The sequence below is a fragment of the Lipophrys pholis genome (genome assembly GCF_963383615.2).
Source record: "Lipophrys pholis genome assembly, chromosome: 8".
NCBI lineage: Eukaryota > Metazoa > Chordata > Actinopteri > Blenniiformes > Blenniidae > Lipophrys > Lipophrys pholis.
The window spans coordinates 27,136,474-27,155,548 of NC_137630.1; the positions used below are offsets into that span (position 1 = coordinate 27,136,474).

Sequence of the window (19,075 nt, forward strand, 5' to 3'; positions counted from 1 at the left end):
AATCTCCTTGCAGCCAATCAGTCACCAGGAGCTAAGGTTTAGTCCCGCCCACTCCGACATGTCTCACTGTGGCCATTTTACACTTCGTTCCCTGAAAATAGAACGCCTCTCGCACCTTCAACTTCACAACTTCAGGCAGGCTGTTTGCTGCATGCAGCTCTGGTAAGTGTCTCTGGACGCAGATAGCCGGGGCGGCTGTGTTTGCTGCCGCTGACAGCGCATTTTAAGGCGGATTAACTCCCTCATCAGGAGGCTAAAGCAGTTAGCTCGGTTGCTAACGGCGATGACCGCCACACGTCATTGTTGGTAGACTTGTTTTCACCTGCAAATGTTTGTTTATATGTCAAGTACGCGCATTTCACGTCTGTCCGAGATGCAGGGCTTCACGCGGGTTGTGTCTCTGTGGCGTTTGGTTTGGAGGTGCGACAGAAGGCGTCATTTTAAAGTTGAGCTGTTTCACCCTAAAACAGGCTGTTTCATGGCTGCACGTCACCTGGAGGCCTCTGTGGAATTTGTTAGTGCGACTCATCCTGAATTGCTTTGTCCTTCCTTTTCCCGTAAACAAACAGAATAAAGGATCCAGACAAGGAGCAGAGTCGGTGATAAAGATGGACTATGACCGGAGGTGGGCTGAACCTTCATTTTGAGTGTTTGTCCCTCCTTGAGTCTTCCCACATTTCTCTCACATTATATCATGTCCTAATCTGCAGGGGTGGGCGTGGTGACCGGATTGGTCGCTATGGTAACACCCACAACGATCATAATTTTCGGGACATGGACTACAGGGGCTATGGTCAAGAGGACGAGGAGTCCGGTTTGGGGTATGATGGAACCGGGATGGATGAAGACGAACAGTTCAGCCACGACGAGCAGGGTGTCCATGACTTCCCACCCGGCTGTCACCAAGACCACCCAGGGTTTCACCATCGAGGGGAAGACGCCCGGCCTCTGAAGAAAGGGCTCCTGTGGCCCCCGTGCCTTCCTTCACAGCCTGATCATCCCATGGTCCAGAGAGAGGAGGACGGGGGCCCCAGGCGGGAATTCGAGCAGTTACGAACTGGCCTGCAGGAAAGAGGTCGGGGAAAAGGTGGGAGAGGCTTTCGTGAAAATAGTGCCCCTCATCTCGGCAACAGGGAGGGCGCCTGGGGCTATGGCGGAGCTCATCCGGAACATATGGAATTCAATACAGGCAGACAAAGAGAGGAGGACAGATTCTCTCGAGGGACCGGAAAAAGGAGGGTAATTCATGATTGTGCCATTGTCTTTGCAGAGCTGCAGCAGCAAAGAGCTTTTATTAATTAATGACTGTTGTATGTAGACTTTTCCAGGAAGGCCAGAGGATCAGGACTGTGGAATTGGTGGCGCAGACCTCTCACTTGAGGAACTGGATCAAAGGGACCAGGACTACCGTGCAGATCTCGACCATAACCAGAGACCCAGCAACATCGTGATGCTTCGCATGCTGCCTCCAACTGCCACCACAAATGAGGTGCTTTTTACCCCAACTGTGGTCTTTTGATGAGACACACATTGTGTTGTTAGTTGGTTCAAAAGATAATTCTCCTTTTATTTGGTTAAAGATCCGAGCACAGCTTCAGGAGCAGGGGATCCAGCCAAGAGAGGTCCGACTTATGAGAAACAAATCTTCAGGTGAGGACATGTCCACCGCTTCGTTTTGGGGTCGTTGTTGTTTTGTTTTGTTTTTCTTCAGTTCTTTCCTCTCGCTCGTCCTATTTGTGTCAGTGTCATTCACAACAAGCTCCCTCCTCCATCGTGTCTGCTCCCTCAGGTGACTGTAATTTATCAGCTTGATCTTAGTTCTTCATTGAGTCAGTTTTCTTTCCTTCACATGTATTGTGATTGTCTTTTGCCACAAGGTGGGGTAAATAACTGATGCTATGCACACGTGCATTATTAATGCTCATTTACTCAGTGGCCTTTTGCTTCGTCGTCTACTTTAAGACGTTGGTCTGCTCGGGTCTGTAATGCACACTTCCGAATAGAACCCCATCCATACTTTGTCTTTAATAGTAGACTGAATGCTGACGTCGATGATTAGCATTCACTTCATGGCTTTAATGTTTCTTTTCACCTTGGGTCTCTCATCTTTACCCTTACACCATCTTGTCTCATTCATCTTCAAGCAAAGTGCATCCGAGTAGATGATCATTGCTCACAAACTAACCGTGCTAAAAAGGAAAAGGTGGATTGCAATCATAATCTGTCTGATTATTTTCAAAGGTGTGAGCCTCGAGATCTAAGTGTCGCAGCTAATTTCCAGCTACAAGAGTTTTATTCATTCCATTTAAAAAACATTTGAAAAAGCTTGTTTTTTGCTGAAGGTATTCCATTCAGGTCATTGTTTCACTTGCGTCCCTCTTTGCTAACTCACTGGTTGTAAAGTGTGCCGTTCTGACACGAGGCACACTTAACACTTCCCAGCACTGCTCTGTCTTCCTTACCCTGACATCTCTTTCTGTGTTTTTAGGACAAATAGTTTTAGGTAACTTGAATAAAGAAGAAGTTAAATCTGTTGTATACTGTGTTAATGGGCATCTGTATTACTACATAGCTGGGTTTTTGAGCGGGTAGGATGTGACATTTCACTACAGTGCTGAGTCTTCCTCGTCCGTTCTTGGACTCTTAAGAGTTGCAGAGATCCTGGTGTGTGTTTGAATGTGTGTGTTTGTGCGTGTCTGTCGGTGCCTGGACACTTCATTATTCAAAACCAAAGAGCTAGGACTCAAACTGATGAGTGGGTAGGATCTCTCTCTCTCTCTCTCTCTCTGTCTCTCTCTCTCTGACCCTATTAAGTTACATGACATTGCATCCTCCCACCTTTGCAGAGATTCTGACAGTGGCTCTCCAACTGGCTGTCAAGTGTGCTATTTTCAAGGGAGAGAGGAAGCAATGATATATTTGATTAGTGCTGATACAGGGTCTCTCTCTCCTCTGTACGTGAAGCACTAACCCCTCACTGCGTTGTTGTTATGTTGTTGTTGTTGTTCGGTTGCCATGGCGCTGGGCGGTGTCCAGGTCAGAGCCGAGGATTCGCCTTCGTCGAGTTTAATGTCATACAGGAGGCCACCCGCTGGATGGAGACCAACCAGGTCACTCTCCCCTACACAGACACAAATACACATATAGGAACTTAGTCAGAGCGACACACGAGTCAGTACCAAACAGTCACATCCCGCTGCGATGTGCACAATGGTACAGCAGACACACAAACGTAAGAATAATATTTGACCCTGAGGTCGGTAAGCCTTCATACTTTGAGGGAACCGGACCTTCCCAGTCACATTTGCTCATCATTTGTCCAATATAACCTCCTTTTTGAGAAAATTCCTCTGTCTTCCATGACTTGTCTCAGTCTTTTTCCCTAAGGTAAGAATACCACCTCTGGGATAGTCTGACTGTGTGATATACTTTCCTCACATGGTTGGGGGGGGGGTTTTGGGAGTCAGAGCCAATATTTGCTTCATTTTTTTTCTTTTTGAACTTTTGACATCTATCATTATTACATTTATAGGGTGGAGCTTTTGTCTCTCCGGGGTCCAAGCTGGTGTCACTGGGATGGGTTGTGTGCAAATCTGTGAAACTGTTTCCCCTTAAGGGGGGAGGGATGACTCAATTCAACCAAACACATGGTGTCCCTAAAAATGGACAACAACAAACTACTCATACACCATCTCAGTCCGTCCGAATTTCCTAAAGCTGAAGGTTGCTATTCTCTGGTGTCCTCTTTCTTTCACCCTCAGTTACATTCTCTCTTTCTCTCTGTCCCTCTCTCACCCTCTTTGTCCCTTCCTTTCTCTCTCATCTCAGGCGAGATGAGGCCTTTCTGTGGCATGTGTAGCCCAATTATCAGTGATAATCAGTCTTTGTTCTCCATCCCTCTCTCTCTTTTTTCCTGCAGGGAGTGCTGCTGATTATGGGACAGAGAGTGTCGATGCACTACAGCGACCCCAAACCGCGTGCCAACGAGGACTGGCTCTGCAACAAGGTTGGACGTCTAATATTGCATACCCACATATAAGCCATTGGAAGCCTATTTACATTGACTTCTAACAAACATTGACACAATATTTCAACAGTGTGGTGTGCAGAACTTCAAAAGGAGAGAGAAGTGCTTCAAATGCAATGTGCCTAAATCAGGTAATCTGTAATTCGCTTTCTTGAAATGTCATGAATTAAATTTTTACGGGACAAACTCTCCCCTTCATGATCAACTAATTAGTACACTCTCGATCCATAGAAGCTGAGCTGAAGTTGCCTCAGCTGCAAAGAGATTTGCCTGCTGGTATTCAGAAAGAAGGAGCGCAAGGCCTTTTGCCCTTGCCAACAGCCTATCACGCCGCTGGGCCTCCTGTTATGCCCGGGCAAGCTGCGCAGCAAGCAGATGTTGCCAATGACAGTGAGTCCATATTACATCATAGCAAGTTTGTTTTGAAGACCTTCAGCTTCAGAAGAGCCAACCTTGATACTCAAACAGAGAAACGATTTTTGTTTATTATGAATCCTATGCCTGTCTTGACATACATCACCACTTCATTTGTTTTAATGAATTACTTCCTCTCCTGCTGAACATGCTTGACTTTCTGCCGCGATCTCTTTCAACAGCTCTCATTCTCAGAAACCTCGGCCCACATACTTCTGTGGACACCATTCTGTCGGCTCTTGCTCCCTTCGCCACTCTAGCACCATCCAATGTTCGCCTGATCAAGGACAAACACACACACCTCAACAGGGGATTTGCCTTCCTGCAGCTCTCTACCATAGTGGTGAGAAACAGTGTGACACGTGCCTGACACTTACTTGTTTCACTCACTTCTATCTAATCAGTAAGAACATTGTTTGCTGCCCTTTGATGACGTGCCCACTTTTCCTTTTTTGTCAATAGGAGGCGTCTCAGCTGCTTCAGATCTTACAAGCTCTCCAGCCTGCTCTCTCTATTGATGGGAAGGCAATTGTAGTGGAGTTTGCCAAAGGCTCAAAACGGTACAAACATGCAACTTCAAATTTGGCTGCAGAGAAAACAAATGCAGTTGAACAGTCAATAATAGTTTTAACGTGAAAGAACAGTGTGATAAGTGTTGCAAAACTCAATCTGCTGTTGAAACTGAGAAATGTAGACCCTCAACAAAAAAAAACAAAAAAACCCACTGAAACCTTCTCTGTGCCTCTTGTTAGAGATGTTTTTGTGACGGATGGCAGCAGAGTGAGTGCCGCCACAGTGGCAAGCACAGCCATAGCTGCTGCACAGTGGGCTGTCACTCAGGTAATATACCTGAATTTTCTTATTAACCCTCAGAAAGCATGTCTCTCATTTCAGATTTTGTGTAATTTAATCATATTGCTGTTTTGTTTTTGCCTAATCGTCACAAAAATTCTCTTTCAGACGTCTCAGAACGGCTCAGGTGGAGGCCAGAGTGGAGATACAGCAGTATACCAGCAGGGGGCAGCAGTAACATACAGTCAGGAAGGGCAAGAGTACCCAGGGTCTGATGGCTCCACATTCAAGGCCCAGGCAGTTACCCGGGTTCCTGTCTTGCCGGGGGCTGCGGGAGCCCAAAATGGGGTCTATGCAGGAGCACCTGCCCCAGGTTGGTGTCAGAAATGCCTCAGAGTTATTATCTGTGTCAGAAACACAGATATTCTGTATCTAGCTAAGTTAAGGTTAGTTAAGAGTCTATATTATTCTATATTGTTTGTGCTAAGTCTTGGCAGGAGTTTTACTTACTCTTTTTGCCACTTCTATATTTACTTAAGGTGAATTACCTTTTTTTTCTGTAACTCATCTTAGTTATCCTCTGTGTGCAGCTCCTCTTCTATTAAGCTGCTGGAGCTCAAATTTCCCTGACGGCGTCATCCCAAGGGATTAATAAAGCAAAGTCTAAAGTCTAAATATCAGTTGGTATTGAGTTTGTGTGTACTCTCCCACATCCAGCTGTCATTTCATCTGAAGCAGTGAAATCTGGGTCGGCTGTCATGCAGCAGCCTCTCACTCACGCTCAGACTGCCCTCGTCACCACAACTGCCACCGCATCAACCTCCCAGGTACAGCACAAAGTGTTTGACTTTTCTGTTCCTTCATCCCTCCGTGCGCTGATGTTGTTTTAAAGGAGCTCTGGTTCCCTCACAGGTTGAGATCGTGGGAAAACCACAACCAGCTACTCCCAGCCAGCCTGCGACTCCGGGGACAGAGCACGAGCTTCAGCAATACCGTAAGCATCCACCATTCACATCTTCACAAAATATCATCACGCAAACAAATGTTAATTCAAAACATGAATCTTGTGTGACTGCCTCTACAGCCGTGCCAGATGTGTCTACATACCATTATGACGAAAGTTCTGGTTACTATTATGACCCATTCACAGGACTCTACTATGACCCAAACTCTCAGGTAAAGAGTTCAGAGTGAACATACAGCAGTTTAACGGTGTGTCGGTGTTTAATCATCGGTTTGTGTTTCTCTCTTTTTTTTTTCTGCAGTACTACTATAACTCACACAGTCAGCAGTACATGTACTGGGATGGAGAGAAAAACACCTACATTCCTGCAGCCAGCCAGTCAGACACTGAAGGTGGTCCCACAAGTGACGGCGCAGCACCTTCTGATATGTTTGCCACTGCAGGCAGCAAGGAGAAAAAAGATAAACCCAAGAGCAAAACTGCCCAGCAGGTACTTTATATACTGCACAATTGAATTTAACTAACTGGCTCTCAGTTTTTAGAATGAAATGCTTTTCAGTTTTAACATGGGGATTTGTATTAATAGATCGCCAAAGACATGGAGCGTTGGGCTAAGAGCCTCAATAGACAAAAGGAGAACATGCGTTCTGTCTCTTCATCCCCTGCCGTCGGATCTGGAGCATTTCCTCCTGGTTTTCCTCGTGGTTCTGGTCACAGTCGCCTGGATGACCTCAGAGAGTCTGCAAGTGCCGATGCAGGTTATGCGGTCCTGGAGAAAAAGGTGAAGGAAAGACGCGCGTCAGAAACAATGAAAGAGGTATTTTCAAGTGTATTAACCACGCTGTTTATTCACTTCTCCTCCTGCAGGGGGCACTGTCTGAGCGGCCTCAGATTTTCCTGGACCAGATCAGACAAAGTGCTGAGGTAAGGAAACATTCCATAGTCTCTGAATATTTCTAGTAAACCGGATCTAATAAGTTTCAGTCTTTAGTACAACTTCTCTTTCTATTCCAGTTAATTAGAATCTATTCAGTATTTCATTATTTCCCTTTGACTTTTCGTGTTTGCCTGCAGCATTCGCCTCCTCAGCCGCAGGGTCTGGTTCCCGCCTACAGTGGGGAAACCGACAGCGAAGAAGAAGGCGGCGAGAAGGATGATAAGGAAGGAAGAATGACAGACTGGGTCAAACTGGCCTGTCTACTGTGTCGGAGACAGTTTCCCAGCAAGGAGGCCCTCATCAGGCACCAGCAGCTCTCGGAGCTGCACAAGGTGGGGAAATCTCATTTCAAACAACTGCAAACACCCAAGTGATAAACTCTGCTTTAAAGCACTGTGGTGTACACTTGACAAATACATGCCAGGTTCAGTCAGAGGCCCCTCCTGCTGCCATTAACCTCCTCTGAAATATATGTACACAACAGTGTCAACAGTGGTATCTATCACCTGTGGGTTGTAAGAACTATGATCGGCTGTTTGAGGGTTTTCCTGCATGTTCCTAAGGCCAAGTTCTTTGAAAGTTATCGCTCTGAAAGAATGAATACAACTATTGCATTATTCTCCCAATCAGTAATGTGACTCAGAATTTGATTCTGGCTTTATTTGTGTAATGACTGTGATCGTATGTTTACTTTCCCTCAGCAAAACCTGGAGCAGAGAAGAACCCAACTGGAAGCTGGCAGTAAAGAGGTTGGTCAAGTGCTGATGGCTTCATGCACTCAACCATTTCATTTTGTTATTGTTGGTAATTAAGTACTTTTTTTTCCTGTTTTTTTTTTTGCAGAGACTAATGGATGGATCTGGACCTCCTGACCCTAAGAAGAGGAAGTTCAGCCCTTTGTAAGCAACCATTATGTAACAGATAGAATCTCCTTTTATACAGTTTGATAGCTCTCATGTATGTATATATAAATATATTACTCCACATTAGTGTCAATATCAAGACTATTTCTTCCAACTACAGCCATGTGTGATGACATTAATGTTTGTACTTTCAGCTAAAGGCTACTTGACCACTTTGTAAAAGTCATTCTGTTGATATTGTCTCTTTAGGGACGGGATCACCGGCACTAGTCTTGGAGCTCGGATGTTGCAGGGAGGAGTGAAAAGAGGACTTCTGCTGCGCAATATGCAAGTGGAGTGACGCTCCCACTCAAGGAACTTCCTAACCCAGCACACAACCTCTCACCATCAACGTCATCTAGATATTTATAGAAGAAACTCTCAGATTTTTTTTTATTTTGGTTTTACATTAGTTACCTCAAGAATGGTAATAGTCCTGTAGCAGTCCATGTCAGGATATTGCACAGATTGCACCTTTTGGCTTGCTTCCTGATTGATGCAGTTTTCAGTTTTTTCACATGCTAATGATAAACAAGATTTCTTTGGTTGGGAAACATTTGCAAAAAGACTATGAAAGATTTGTATAGATCTTTCTGTCAGCAAATGTGAATTTCTAATATTACCGTCTATGCACCATAGATTTTTTTTTTTTTTTTAATTTAAGGCTTATATGACTTGTCATTCAGTGAATGACGCATGTGGGCATGAACTGTGTATACATTTTAGAATTAGCACTTTTCTACAACAGTGACAACTGTGGCATTGTTAACTGTACAGGTTCGCACTAACGGTGTGGATGTGAGAAGTGTATCTGATAGAAGTTATAAAATCAAAATGTAATACATGATTATCATTCATCAAAATTATTTTTTATGTCTGTATTTGTTCTGTAATGTGACTGTGTATCATAAAGGTCATGTACATTTGTAAATTGATTCAAAATTACATTTTCAACAGTATAAATCAACATTCAGGTCAGCAAACGGTTATTGTTTCAACATTTTAACTTGACATTTCAAACACTTTTACTTTAAAAAAAAAAAAAAAGAGGAATTGTGAAGTAACTGTATGAGGTCTGTAATGCAACACATTGGCCTACAGAGGTTTTATTTTTTTTACTGTTGCAACTCCAGTTTGTTCCTCAAAGTTCGTCTTTGACAGATGTGATCATGGTGCGTTCAGAGGAAGTGGGAATTTAAATTTTTTCATGGGTAAACGGTACGATATTTTGAATTATAAACGGATAAACTAACCTTTTCTTTGAGGATGAAAATAGCCATACATCATCTTATATTGGTGATGATTAGTTTACGATTCATTGTAAACTCCCAACTGAGAAATGGTACGTTTCCTAACTTGTATTTTCCTTAATTCCCATTACCTTGAACGCGGCGTCAGATTAGCACGGTTTCTATGGTAACCGCTACAAACTAGCTTCTTGGTTTTATCGGGAAGACGTAGGACAGTCATCAATTATTTCAGATTTCAACAATAATTATCACTACTGAACTGCAGGTAAGAATACTTCTTTTAAAAAGTCACTTTGAAGCCCGTGTGTAGACTTTGTAATGGTTTTAACATAAACTAAAGCCTGAACTTTACGTCAGTTAGCCTAGCCTAGCTGCTGGCCACTTCTCTGTCTGACCTCCAGTTTTTGGATTTCACTCAAACTTGTGGCAGTTTGATCTGTTGCTCGTCAGGTATCAGGAAGTCTCTAGTTTCCTGCTGAAACAGAGTAAACAGGATGTCTGATGTGGAAGAAGATGCTGTCTTATCAGACGTGGATGGAGGTGAAGAGATTGAAGAGTTGGCAGAGGAAGACAAGGTAGACAGGAAGTATCCTCATACCTGCAGGAGTCTTTTCATTAAAGGAAATTACCTATGAATGCAACCTCAGGTGAAGGTGTCCAGACTTTGTGATTATTTCTTCACAGTTTATATCATTTGTGATAAAAGGTCCAACTTGATACAAAAGACTTTTGGTTGCAGAAGCTTGTTCAAGCAGAGAGCAGATTTTACTTTAATCACTTGGCTTGTGGTTTGAACTTTAACCCCTCCTGTCTGTTTCTGACTAAAATTCTTTGAATGTACATTTTCTAAGTCAACATCACCGATCATACCCGTCTCTCTATATTCTACAGGTACAAGCTTTCCCTTTAACCCAAGAAACTATACGTCAGGGACTGTCGCTGCTGTGCCGGACAGCAAATAGAATAGCACATGCTTTTGTAAAACTGGACCTGAAAGACAAGTAAGAAGCCCGACGATTATGAAAAGCAAACTGACGAAGCTTCAAGCTAAAGTTAGCACATCTCCATGTGCCTCTTACACCTAATGCCATAACAACCGTCACTTCTTTGCTCCTCAGAGGGTTGAATGACATAACTGTTATCAGCAGTTATATCCATGTTCGTTTTCTGGATGTATCCAACAACCTGATCACAGATCTTTCTCATTTGGCCTCTCTGACCCATCTACTGTGGCTGAAGGCAAGACGCCCTGTTGGTATAGACAAGGACACGTTTGTTGCTTTCAGTATCTGTTCCTCTAATGACTCCTGAACGTGGCTCCTCTTGCACAGGCTGACAATAATGCTGTGTCATGCTTCAAAGGGCAACCTTTCTCTCAGCTGAAATATCTCCAGTGGCTCAGTATCGCAGCCAACAAGCTGAAGGCCCTGGATGACTTTGCTGGGCCTGCCTTAGAGAGCCTGAATCTTACAGGTGGGTTTGGGTCATTTCACAACGACTGTGATGAATTTCCTCCACAAAGCTTGGAGTTTCCTAAAGAGTCAATTTACAACTTGTCACACCCTCTCCTACCAAGCCTCAAAGAAACTGTGTGTCATGAAATTGATTAAGTATTTATCAACTACTGTTGTCATTTGATATTACAACTCATAGGATCTGTTGTCTAATTAACTCGAGTGTACCCTGTACACCTTTCTCACAGGGAACAGTATTCAGGACATGGCCGGACTTCAGAGTGCCTGTTTAGAAAATCTGGTCACTCTTGAATTGAGGGGAAACCACTTGAACACCACAGTTGGCATTAATCTGCCAAATTTGAAGCGACTGTATCTGGTAACTAAATGATTTAGTTAACAACTAGAGAAAACAGCAAGTTTGTGACATCATATTGGTTTTTTTTTCTTAGGCGCAAAATGCAATCAAACATCTTGAGGGTCTGGAGAAGTTAGAGCGCCTCACAATCCTTCACCTTCGCGAAAACCAGCTTGAGTCTCTGGATGGCCTCAGCCAAAACATGAAGTGTCTCCAGTACCTGAATGTCAGGTACAGGTTTTTTTTCTCCACTAAAATTCCATCAAAAGACGGTTAGAAACTCTTATTTTGTCCTCTTCTTGTTCATACAGAGGAAATTTGATCGCCGATGAGAATGCCTTGCAGTGTCTTGGCCTTGTGTCAAAAACCTTGCGGGCTTTAGTGCTTTCTGAGAACCAGCTGGTGGACTCACCAGACTACCGTCTCACTGTCCTGATGGTGTCACCGCAGCTTCAACAACTGGACAAAGACCCTGTCTCTTCTGAGGAGAGAGATGAAGCTCAGCAGAGGATCAGGGTGAAAATACATCATTTTATTTGTGAGGGAAATCTTTACTTTTGCTCTTGTTCTCAGTGTGTGTTTGTCATTTCAGGAACTCAAGGAAGAGGAAATGCATGAACCTGAGGAGTGGCAATGATGGTCAAAATGAGGAAGTGTCGGATGGATTTTTCCTCCTTGAAGAGACCTTTTGTTTGTAGGTGTGTGACTGTCAGGAGAGTGTTGTGTATCTTGACATGTTATCTTGTATGATTAATCGTCCTTGACTTTCTCATGTTTAAATACAGTAAAGCAAGTTTTAAACAATAGAGTATATGTTTTGTGGCACTAATGTAGATATATGAGTGCAAAAAATTGAATAAAATCTGAAATTTGAATGTGAGGTAGAAGTGGAGTTGAGCCTTGTGTAGTCAGACAAGCGATCCTGCGCTTTTCCCTGTGTAAGGATGAGAGAGCAAATTCTGCCATCGTTTCCTTGTTGGCTGTCATCCAGCAGCAGCTTTAAAGGAACAGCGACAGCAAAGCGATGAATGGAAATATACTGTCATGTAGAATATATGAAAACGGATTAGGTAGAAGATCTGAGATTGCATTAATCCACACTCGTGATAAGTTAATTGATTTTGTTAATGGAATGCCTATTAGTAATTTAAAAAATAAACATTCATAGTGTCAAACGCAACCAGGTCTGACAACTTAAGTGAAAATATTTTCGATTTCACCCTCTTTTTTTCTTTCTATTAAAAAAAAAAAAAAAAGATTGTAGTTCCCTGATGATCGATTACACTTCCAAGTTGTGTAATCTTCATCTCCCGCTTCCTGCTACCTGCTACACACACTGTGCACTCTGCTTCCTGATATTTACTGATGCACAAAAGGGAAATAACGACATCAGATGCGTAAATTTGATAAAAGATAAATATTTAAGAAAAAAAAAAGAAAAAAAAGCTATATCCTACGTGACCTGCGCTACCGCCGCGTCCTCCAATGATTGGATGAGGTGGGCGTGGCTCTGCCCGGACGGATAAATCTTCCTCGGCGTGTCCCTCCTCCTCCGTTGTACTTACTGGGCAGCTTGCAGCGGCGTAGTGCCACATTTCGCCCTCACACACACCTGGAAACAGCCGTGTGACTTCCACAAAACCAGACTGCACCTTCCTAACTCTCGAGCAAACATGGCGAGCTACCACAAACCCGACGAGAAGACCCTGCAGGGGCTGAAGGACGCCGCCAACAAGCTGCGCATTCACTCCATCAAGGCGACGTGCGCCTCCAACTCCGGGTGAGTCGCGCGCAACGAGCGCAAAGTGTTTTTTTTTTTTTGTCGTAGATTAATTACAAAAAGACGCGTCATGTAGATTCCGCACTGAACGCCGCCACGCACGCGTCAGTTGCGGGGCCTTGAGGTGTGCACGTGCTGCGGATTAAGTTCACGCGGAACTTCCAACAAATGAAAAGCGCGTGCAGCCAATGTATAACGCTACGTAATTAAGTTACATTAAATCACCGTGCGTGTGCCTGCGTAAGGACTCGTGCGTAACGCAGCCGGCGTTTTTAAATCATTTTTGCACTTTCGTTTTCCTCTTAAAGTTGGTTATTATCGCTCAATATTCACGAGGCCCGAGCTGTTAACAGAAGTCACATGTCGGAGCCTCGGGGGGGTTGGGGGAGAAGTCTAGTAGACCCATTAAAGTTCTTTTTTTTTTTTTTTTTTTTTTTTTTTTTTTTTTTTTTAAGCTGCGTCTTTGAACGCAGCTCCTGCGCACACCTGAAGTGGATGAATTTGTCCTGCAGGAGCTTCACCCCAAGTGTTGCTTCACTCGCAGTGTCAGCATTAGTATTAATGTCACACCTCCTCCTCCTCACACTTCACAACTCATTCATTCAACAAATAGTTTTATCTTGGATGATACCAATGCACTCCTTCAGGCCCCCAGGTTTATCTTGGCACCATCTATTGAGACTCACTGGTTCAAAACAAGTCTAAACATGAGAAGTTGACCTGGGTGTGTGCATTTTAAAGATTACTTTGCCTGCCCTTTAGCTCTCCTGTCAAAAAGGCAATTAGATCAAGATAAATAATTTACTGAGTAAAAGTGTCTGAAGTGTGAAATTGTTTGCAGTTTGGTGCTACTTTGACTTATGAGCTTCTTTCACGAAGGCCTTCCAGCGACCGCTGGAATAAACTTAGTTTCATTTGTGTCTCACTGACCTGAAAGTTGATACACTTTTTATTGTAATTCTGTAATCGTCCTTCACCATGTCTGTGAGATAAATGAGTTTTTAAATTGGGATTACACTTGAATGATTCATATTGAGCAACTTGCCAGATACTTTAGTTTCATTTTCACAGTGACTTTTGGAAATGCTGATTTTCTGTCCTGATTAAAATTGGCCTTTTGATTATCTTTTTGTTTTTTTAAGATGAAGCTGCTATGTGTAGCGGTTTGTTGATAAACCTGTTTTTTGTCACTTCCTTTTGTGTCGCCTGGAAAAAGGAAACCTGTCCTGGTTGGCGTATGAGGGCTTGTGCATAGTTCTGATACTGTTCTTTTAAACAAAGGAGTTTTTTTTTGTAAATGAACACCTCGCTCTCCGTGCCATTGCTCCTCATCATTTGAGCGTATATCCTAACTATCCTTCCTTAACTTCTCAGCAGGTTGTCTCTCAACAGGAAGATTTGGGTAAACTGAGCATTGGGTTTATGTTTTTTTAATACATTGATAAGAATGTGTTTGAATGAGAATTTGAGGTGTTCCCAGCATGGTTGAAATGATGCCATCAGCCACTTAACCCACACCAGGAAGCTTCTGCCTGTTGGTTAATTTGGGATTTCTAAACCCGATGGTTACAAAATCCCACCACTGTGCAGCAACTAACAGTTTCACAAGTTTGCTTAACTTTTTTCTTGTTTTCTTCTCAGATTAACAAATACTGACCAGAGTGAATTTTTTTTATAAAAGAGAATGCTGTCTTGGGGGGGGGGGGGTGAAAAAGTTGAAGCTTTTCTGGAATGTGTTTTATTTATTATCCAGGTGTGTTTTTTCAGTAAACTAATATCTTTTACAGTCATGGTCCCAACCAGAGTTTGTAAAATGCATGTGGATTCCCCCCCCCCCCCCCCCCCCCCCCCCCCAAACTGTTCGCCTGTGGCCAATAAACTGCCGTCTCTCCTCAGCCACCCCACGTCATGCTGCAGCGCCGCGGAGCTCATGTCGGTGCTCTTCTTCCACACCATGCGCTACAAAGCAGACGATCCTCGCAACCAGTGCAACGACCGCTTTGTGCTCTCCAAGGTTGGAGGAGTTTCTGAAGTTTCACTTTATTTTTTGTTCTACATTTTACTTTTGGAGACTGACTCGGTTGGTTCTGATCACTAGGGCCATGCTGCACCCGTCCTGTACGCTGCCTGGGCGGAGGCGGGCTACGTCAAAGAGTCTGAGCTGCTCAACCTGAGAAAGCTCGACTGTGAGCTGGAGGGACATCCCACCCCTGTAAGTCCAGAGTTCGGTCTCCTGTGGGTGCTAATATTTGTAAGGTCTTTATAACATTTTTATTTATTTAAATTTTCTCTCTTTATGAATTCACAGAAACTGGCGTTTGTTGATGTGGCCACCGGCTCTCTGGGGCAGGGTCTCGGGGCTTCTTGTGGCATGGCGTACACCGGCAAGTACTTCGACAAATCCAGGTGAGTACAAGTCACAAAAAGAGGTATTCCAAGTTTCCCCAAACATAATCTTTGATTCGGTCAAACATACTTTATGTCTCAGAAGAAGTGAAATGCTGTTGGCTATTAAAGCGGAGTACTTCTTTCCTTGGTGTGCAAGGAGCTTCTTTCTCAATCGGTGCTTGATGCCTTGTAATCTATTAACTGGATAAATCAGTAGTAGTGTAGGTATAATGGTTTTAAGTTGCTCTAGATCATGCAGTCGGCCAAGTAGTGTCTCTTGTCTGCGTTTATTTTTAGATTTCTACGGTTTTCTTTTGAGCTAAAGTGTGTTTTGTTTTTTTCCGGTTGTAGTTACCGCGTGTACTGCATGCTGGGTGACGGCGAGTGTTCGGAGGGCTCGGTGTGGGAGGCCATGGCCTTCGCCTCGCTCTACAAGCTGGACAACCTGGTGGCTATCCTGGACATCAATCGTCTGGGGCAAAGCGAGCCCGCCCCCTTGAAGCACGACATGGAGGTGTACCGCAAGCGCTGTGAAGCATTTGGGTCAGTACTGGACATTTATACCCCCCCCCTTCTAGAGTCGCATATTTAAATGTCTAAAGGTCTTGAAACCTGGATTTTTTTTCTTTACTCTTTTGACCTTCATTATCTGCGTCTGCTCACTTTGACCAGTTTGATGATTAACTTTAGGTTTTCAGACGCTGATGCGGCGTTGTTTGGGGTTAATATTTGTTGCAATGCGTGCCGTGTGGTCACACTTGTGCAGGTGGAACACGTATGTGGTGGATGGACACGATGTGGAGGAGCTGTGCAAAGCCTTCTGGCAGGCTCAGCAGGTCAAGGACAAACCCACCTGCATCGTCGCCAAGACTTTCAAGGGCAAGGGGCTGAAAAGTAGGTTCAAATCACCTCCAGTTTGTCAGATTGGGATTTTTTTTTTCTTTTTTCAACTTTTCAGATTTGATATCTGATGCTTGTTTGTTCATGGCTGCAGATATTGAGGATCAGGACAACTGGCACGGAAAGCCCATCCCTAAAGACAAAGTGGATGCTCTCCTGAATGACCTGAAGGCTCAGATCCAGGTCCCCAACAAGACTCTGCGCCCTCAGCTGCCCAACGAAGACGCTGCACCCGCCGACCTCAGCGTCATCTCGCTGCCGTCGCCTCCTGCCTACAAGAAGGGAGACAAGGTACACTTTTAATTCAAGATGGAAGCACTTCGAAGCCACAGCAGTGTGATTTAGGATGTTGGTGTGTCAAGACTTGATAAACTGTTTTCCTGCTCCTAGATGGCCACACGGCGCGCCTACGGCGTGGCTCTGGCCAAGCTGGGCCAGGCGAGCCAGAGAGTGGTGGCCCTCGATGGAGACACCAAAAACTCGACCTTCTCCGAGACCTTCAAGAAAGCTTTTCCTGACCGTTACATCGAGTGCTTCATTGCCGAACAGAACATGGTAAATCTTTCACCACTTCATCCTTTAGTGTGGCTCAACTTCTCACAGAACTCGAACTGGGCCGGTTCAACCTCACAAGTCATGATGGACGGCTAAACTTGGCTCATGCTACACTAATCTCTTCTAACTTTGTCTAATCTGTTACTATTCATTCTCACAGCTGTTAATCTGAGCTTTCCCCTTGTGTCCACTTGCAGTGAGCCTCTTCGCGTTAGAGGCAGTCACTAATTTAGGCTGACCCATATTGCTGATCTTTGCTTACTACAGGTAAGCGTGGCCATTGGCTGTGCCGCCCGTGATCGCACGGTGGCATTTGCCAGCACGTTTGCGGCGTTCTTCTCCAGAGCGTACGACCAGATCCGAATGGGAGCAATCTCCCAGACGAATGTCAACCTGGTAGGATCCCACTGCGGCGTCTCCATTGGTGAGCTCTCCTTAAATGTTTTCTTTTTTCCATACGTGTGTGTGTGTCCATTTTTTTAAGTGCCTCTGCCTGCAGGTGAGGACGGTCCTTCTCAGATGGCTCTGGAGGACTTGGCCATGTTCCGTGCCATCCCAACATGCACTGTGTTTTACCCCAGTGACGCCGTGTCCACGGAGAGGGCGGTGGAACTGTCGGCCAACACAAAGGTTGGGAGGGACCCTCTGATTACAGCTTAAGGAACATTTTCTACCAAGTGTGGTGATAAATTCCCCTCTTTCCACCCCCAGGGTGTCTGTTTCATCCGCACCAGTCGACCTGACACAGCAGTCCTCTACTCTCCAGATGAGAAGTTTGAAATCGGTGTGGCCAAGGTGCTGTGATTTTTAAACCATAACTGCTCCGGCTATGAAACTGAGAAAACTCCCACAAATGTTGACACTGTGAACCGTTCATTCACCAGGTGGTGCGTCAGTCTGCCAAAGATCACGTGACTGTGATTGGCGCCGGCATTACTTTGCATGAGGCCCTTGCTGCTGCAGATGTGCTGGCCAGTGAAGGTAAGCCCACACTGCCCTCTAGTGGACGAAGACATTGTGGCAGTTTATGACCGCTTGCTGCTTCAGGGTTTGAAGTAGGAAACGTTAAAGTGATTTCCTGTTGAATTGTAGGTAAGAACATCCGTGTGATCGACCCGTTCACCATCAAACCGCTGGATGCCGCCACCATCGTGTCCAGTGCCAGAGCCACCGGAGGTCAGATCATCACCGTAGAAGACCACTACAAAGAGGGTAAGTTGTGTTTTAGTGTCCGGTTGCAGCCTTCAGCCATCAATGTAACTTTTGTTGTTCACATGTAGAAATAAACCCGCTTTTCGTGGTACTTGAACTTGTCCGTCTCCCGTCTCGTCCCCTCAGGCGGTCTTGGTGAGGCCGTGCTGTCTGCGGTGGGCGGGGAGCCCGGTATCGTCGTGACGCGCCTGGCAGTGTCCGGCGTTCCCCGCAGTGGGAAGCCCAACGAGCTCCTGGATGTGTTTGGCATCAGCGCGAAACACATCGCCAGCGCCGTCCGTAAGACCTTCGCAAATTAAGAACCACACCTGATCTCCCTCCATGTTGCCCCTTTTCCATCACGAGCTGGCGGCCAGGCAGGATTACATGAAGACCGGGTAAACGTCTCTAGCGCCACCTTGTGGCTTTGACTTGAGTGCAGCGTGTAATGCTAACCTGTATCTTTACTAACGGGTCCCTGCAGTGTGGTCAGTGTTAAACTCCTCCTTCTGCACCGAGTCTCCTCAGCTCGGATGGATTCTTTCGCTTCAGGCAGCATCATTCCTTCTCTATTTCCTTAATGTTTCCAAAAGTGTGTAAAAGATGCCGACAAACATCACAGAACACTGTTAATGTTGAGCTGACGGGCCACTGCCAGTCATCCAGGCTGTGGTCTGAAGTTGGACCAGGACTCGATTATCTTTCACATTCCTCACGTTGCACTTGAGCTGTTCATGTCTTTTGTTTCCGAGAAGCACTGCTGCTGTTTTTTCATAAATACCATGTACTTAAATCAGTTTTGTAGTTTGTTTCAGCTGCAACTTTGAACACGTAGTGTGAAAAGTTCAGTCCAGAACTCGAGCGAGTCCTGATCAGTCGTCACGCAGCGGTGCTGTTCAAGGTCACTGACGTCCTCCTGTTATTGCTGTGATGTGCTGAATTAAAACCCTAAACACAAGTCTCCTGCTTCCCAGTCGTTTTTCTCCCATAAACCTTGCTGTATAGACCAAATCAGGTTTCGGTCTGTAAAACAGTGGAAAATACTTACGATGTGGTGAAGAAATACACTTGGAGTAGATTTCCTTTATTTGAATGTCTTGTTTTCTGACAGAACTACCAGATCAATGGACCTAGACATTTTTAGTGCATTTATTTCCATGATG

General features: G+C 44.7%; 3 protein-coding genes across 4 annotated transcripts; all 3 read left to right on the plus strand.

Annotated features, from left to right (window-relative positions):
- Positions 1-57: 57 nt before the first annotated feature.
- On the plus strand, positions 58-9,933 carry rbm10 (RNA binding motif protein 10). The gene is made up of 23 exons (XM_080470059.1): positions 58-162; positions 570-625; positions 711-1,239; positions 1,319-1,489; positions 1,581-1,650; positions 3,037-3,110; positions 3,920-4,006; positions 4,098-4,158; positions 4,259-4,417; positions 4,624-4,784; positions 4,904-5,001; positions 5,194-5,281; positions 5,402-5,606; positions 5,951-6,060; positions 6,146-6,227; positions 6,318-6,409; positions 6,499-6,687; positions 6,784-6,978; positions 7,065-7,121; positions 7,272-7,466; positions 7,836-7,883; positions 7,978-8,033; positions 8,247-9,933. The coding sequence occupies exons 2-23, from the start codon at positions 609-611 to the stop codon at positions 8,335-8,337; spliced, it is 2,835 nt and encodes a 944-aa protein (XP_080326185.1). The 5' UTR covers positions 58-162; positions 570-608; the 3' UTR covers positions 8,338-9,933.
- On the plus strand, positions 9,433-11,977 carry lrrc23 (leucine rich repeat containing 23). Its single transcript, XM_080470069.1, has 9 exons — positions 9,433-9,551; positions 9,717-9,861; positions 10,178-10,287; positions 10,405-10,525; positions 10,618-10,759; positions 10,989-11,119; positions 11,193-11,329; positions 11,410-11,614; positions 11,691-11,977. Exons 2-9 carry the CDS (start codon positions 9,781-9,783, stop codon positions 11,733-11,735), a joined length of 972 nt encoding a protein of 323 aa, XP_080326195.1. The 5' UTR covers positions 9,433-9,551; positions 9,717-9,780; the 3' UTR covers positions 11,736-11,977.
- A 598-nt stretch (positions 11,978-12,575) lies between these two features.
- Positions 12,576-18,873, plus strand: tktb (transketolase b). Of its 2 annotated transcripts, XR_013935570.1 has the most exons (15): positions 12,616-12,878; positions 14,775-14,892; positions 14,977-15,090; positions 15,187-15,284; positions 15,618-15,809; positions 16,033-16,160; positions 16,261-16,457; positions 16,557-16,721; positions 16,989-17,145; positions 17,221-17,351; positions 17,433-17,516; positions 17,606-17,702; positions 17,814-17,933; positions 18,060-18,639; positions 18,800-18,868. XR_013935570.1 is itself a non-coding variant. In XM_080470061.1 (14 exons), the coding sequence occupies exons 1-14, from the start codon at positions 12,772-12,774 to the stop codon at positions 18,230-18,232; spliced, it is 1,881 nt and encodes a 626-aa protein (XP_080326187.1). In that variant the 5' UTR covers positions 12,576-12,771; the 3' UTR covers positions 18,233-18,873. The 2 variants fall into 2 exon arrangements, 1 of the variants encoding a protein (XP_080326187.1); XM_080470061.1 differs by having other exon boundaries at positions 12,576-12,878; positions 18,060-18,873.
- Positions 18,874-19,075: the final 202 nt, after the last annotated feature.

Coding starts and splice junctions, on each gene's coding strand:
- lrrc23 (XM_080470069.1), top strand. CDS start 9,781: ATGTCTGATGTGGAAGAAGATGCTGTCTTATCAGACGTGGATGGAGGT. Junction 9,862..10,177: donor AGTTGGCAGAGGAAGACAAG/GTAGACAGGAAG, acceptor TATATTCTACAG/GTACAAGCTTTCCCTTTAAC. Junction 10,288..10,404: donor AAACTGGACCTGAAAGACAA/GTAAGAAGCCCG, acceptor TTTGCTCCTCAG/AGGGTTGAATGACATAACTG.
- rbm10 (XM_080470059.1), top strand. Junction 6,061..6,145: donor CCACCGCATCAACCTCCCAG/GTACAGCACAAA, acceptor GTTCCCTCACAG/GTTGAGATCGTGGGAAAACC. Junction 6,688..6,783: donor AGAGCAAAACTGCCCAGCAG/GTACTTTATATA, acceptor TTGTATTAATAG/ATCGCCAAAGACATGGAGCG.
- tktb (XM_080470061.1), top strand. CDS start 12,772: ATGGCGAGCTACCACAAACCCGACGAGAAGACCCTGCAGGGGCTGAAG. Junction 15,091..15,186: donor TGGAGGGACATCCCACCCCT/GTAAGTCCAGAG, acceptor ATGAATTCACAG/AAACTGGCGTTTGTTGATGT. Junction 15,285..15,617: donor AAGTACTTCGACAAATCCAG/GTGAGTACAAGT, acceptor TTCCGGTTGTAG/TTACCGCGTGTACTGCATGC.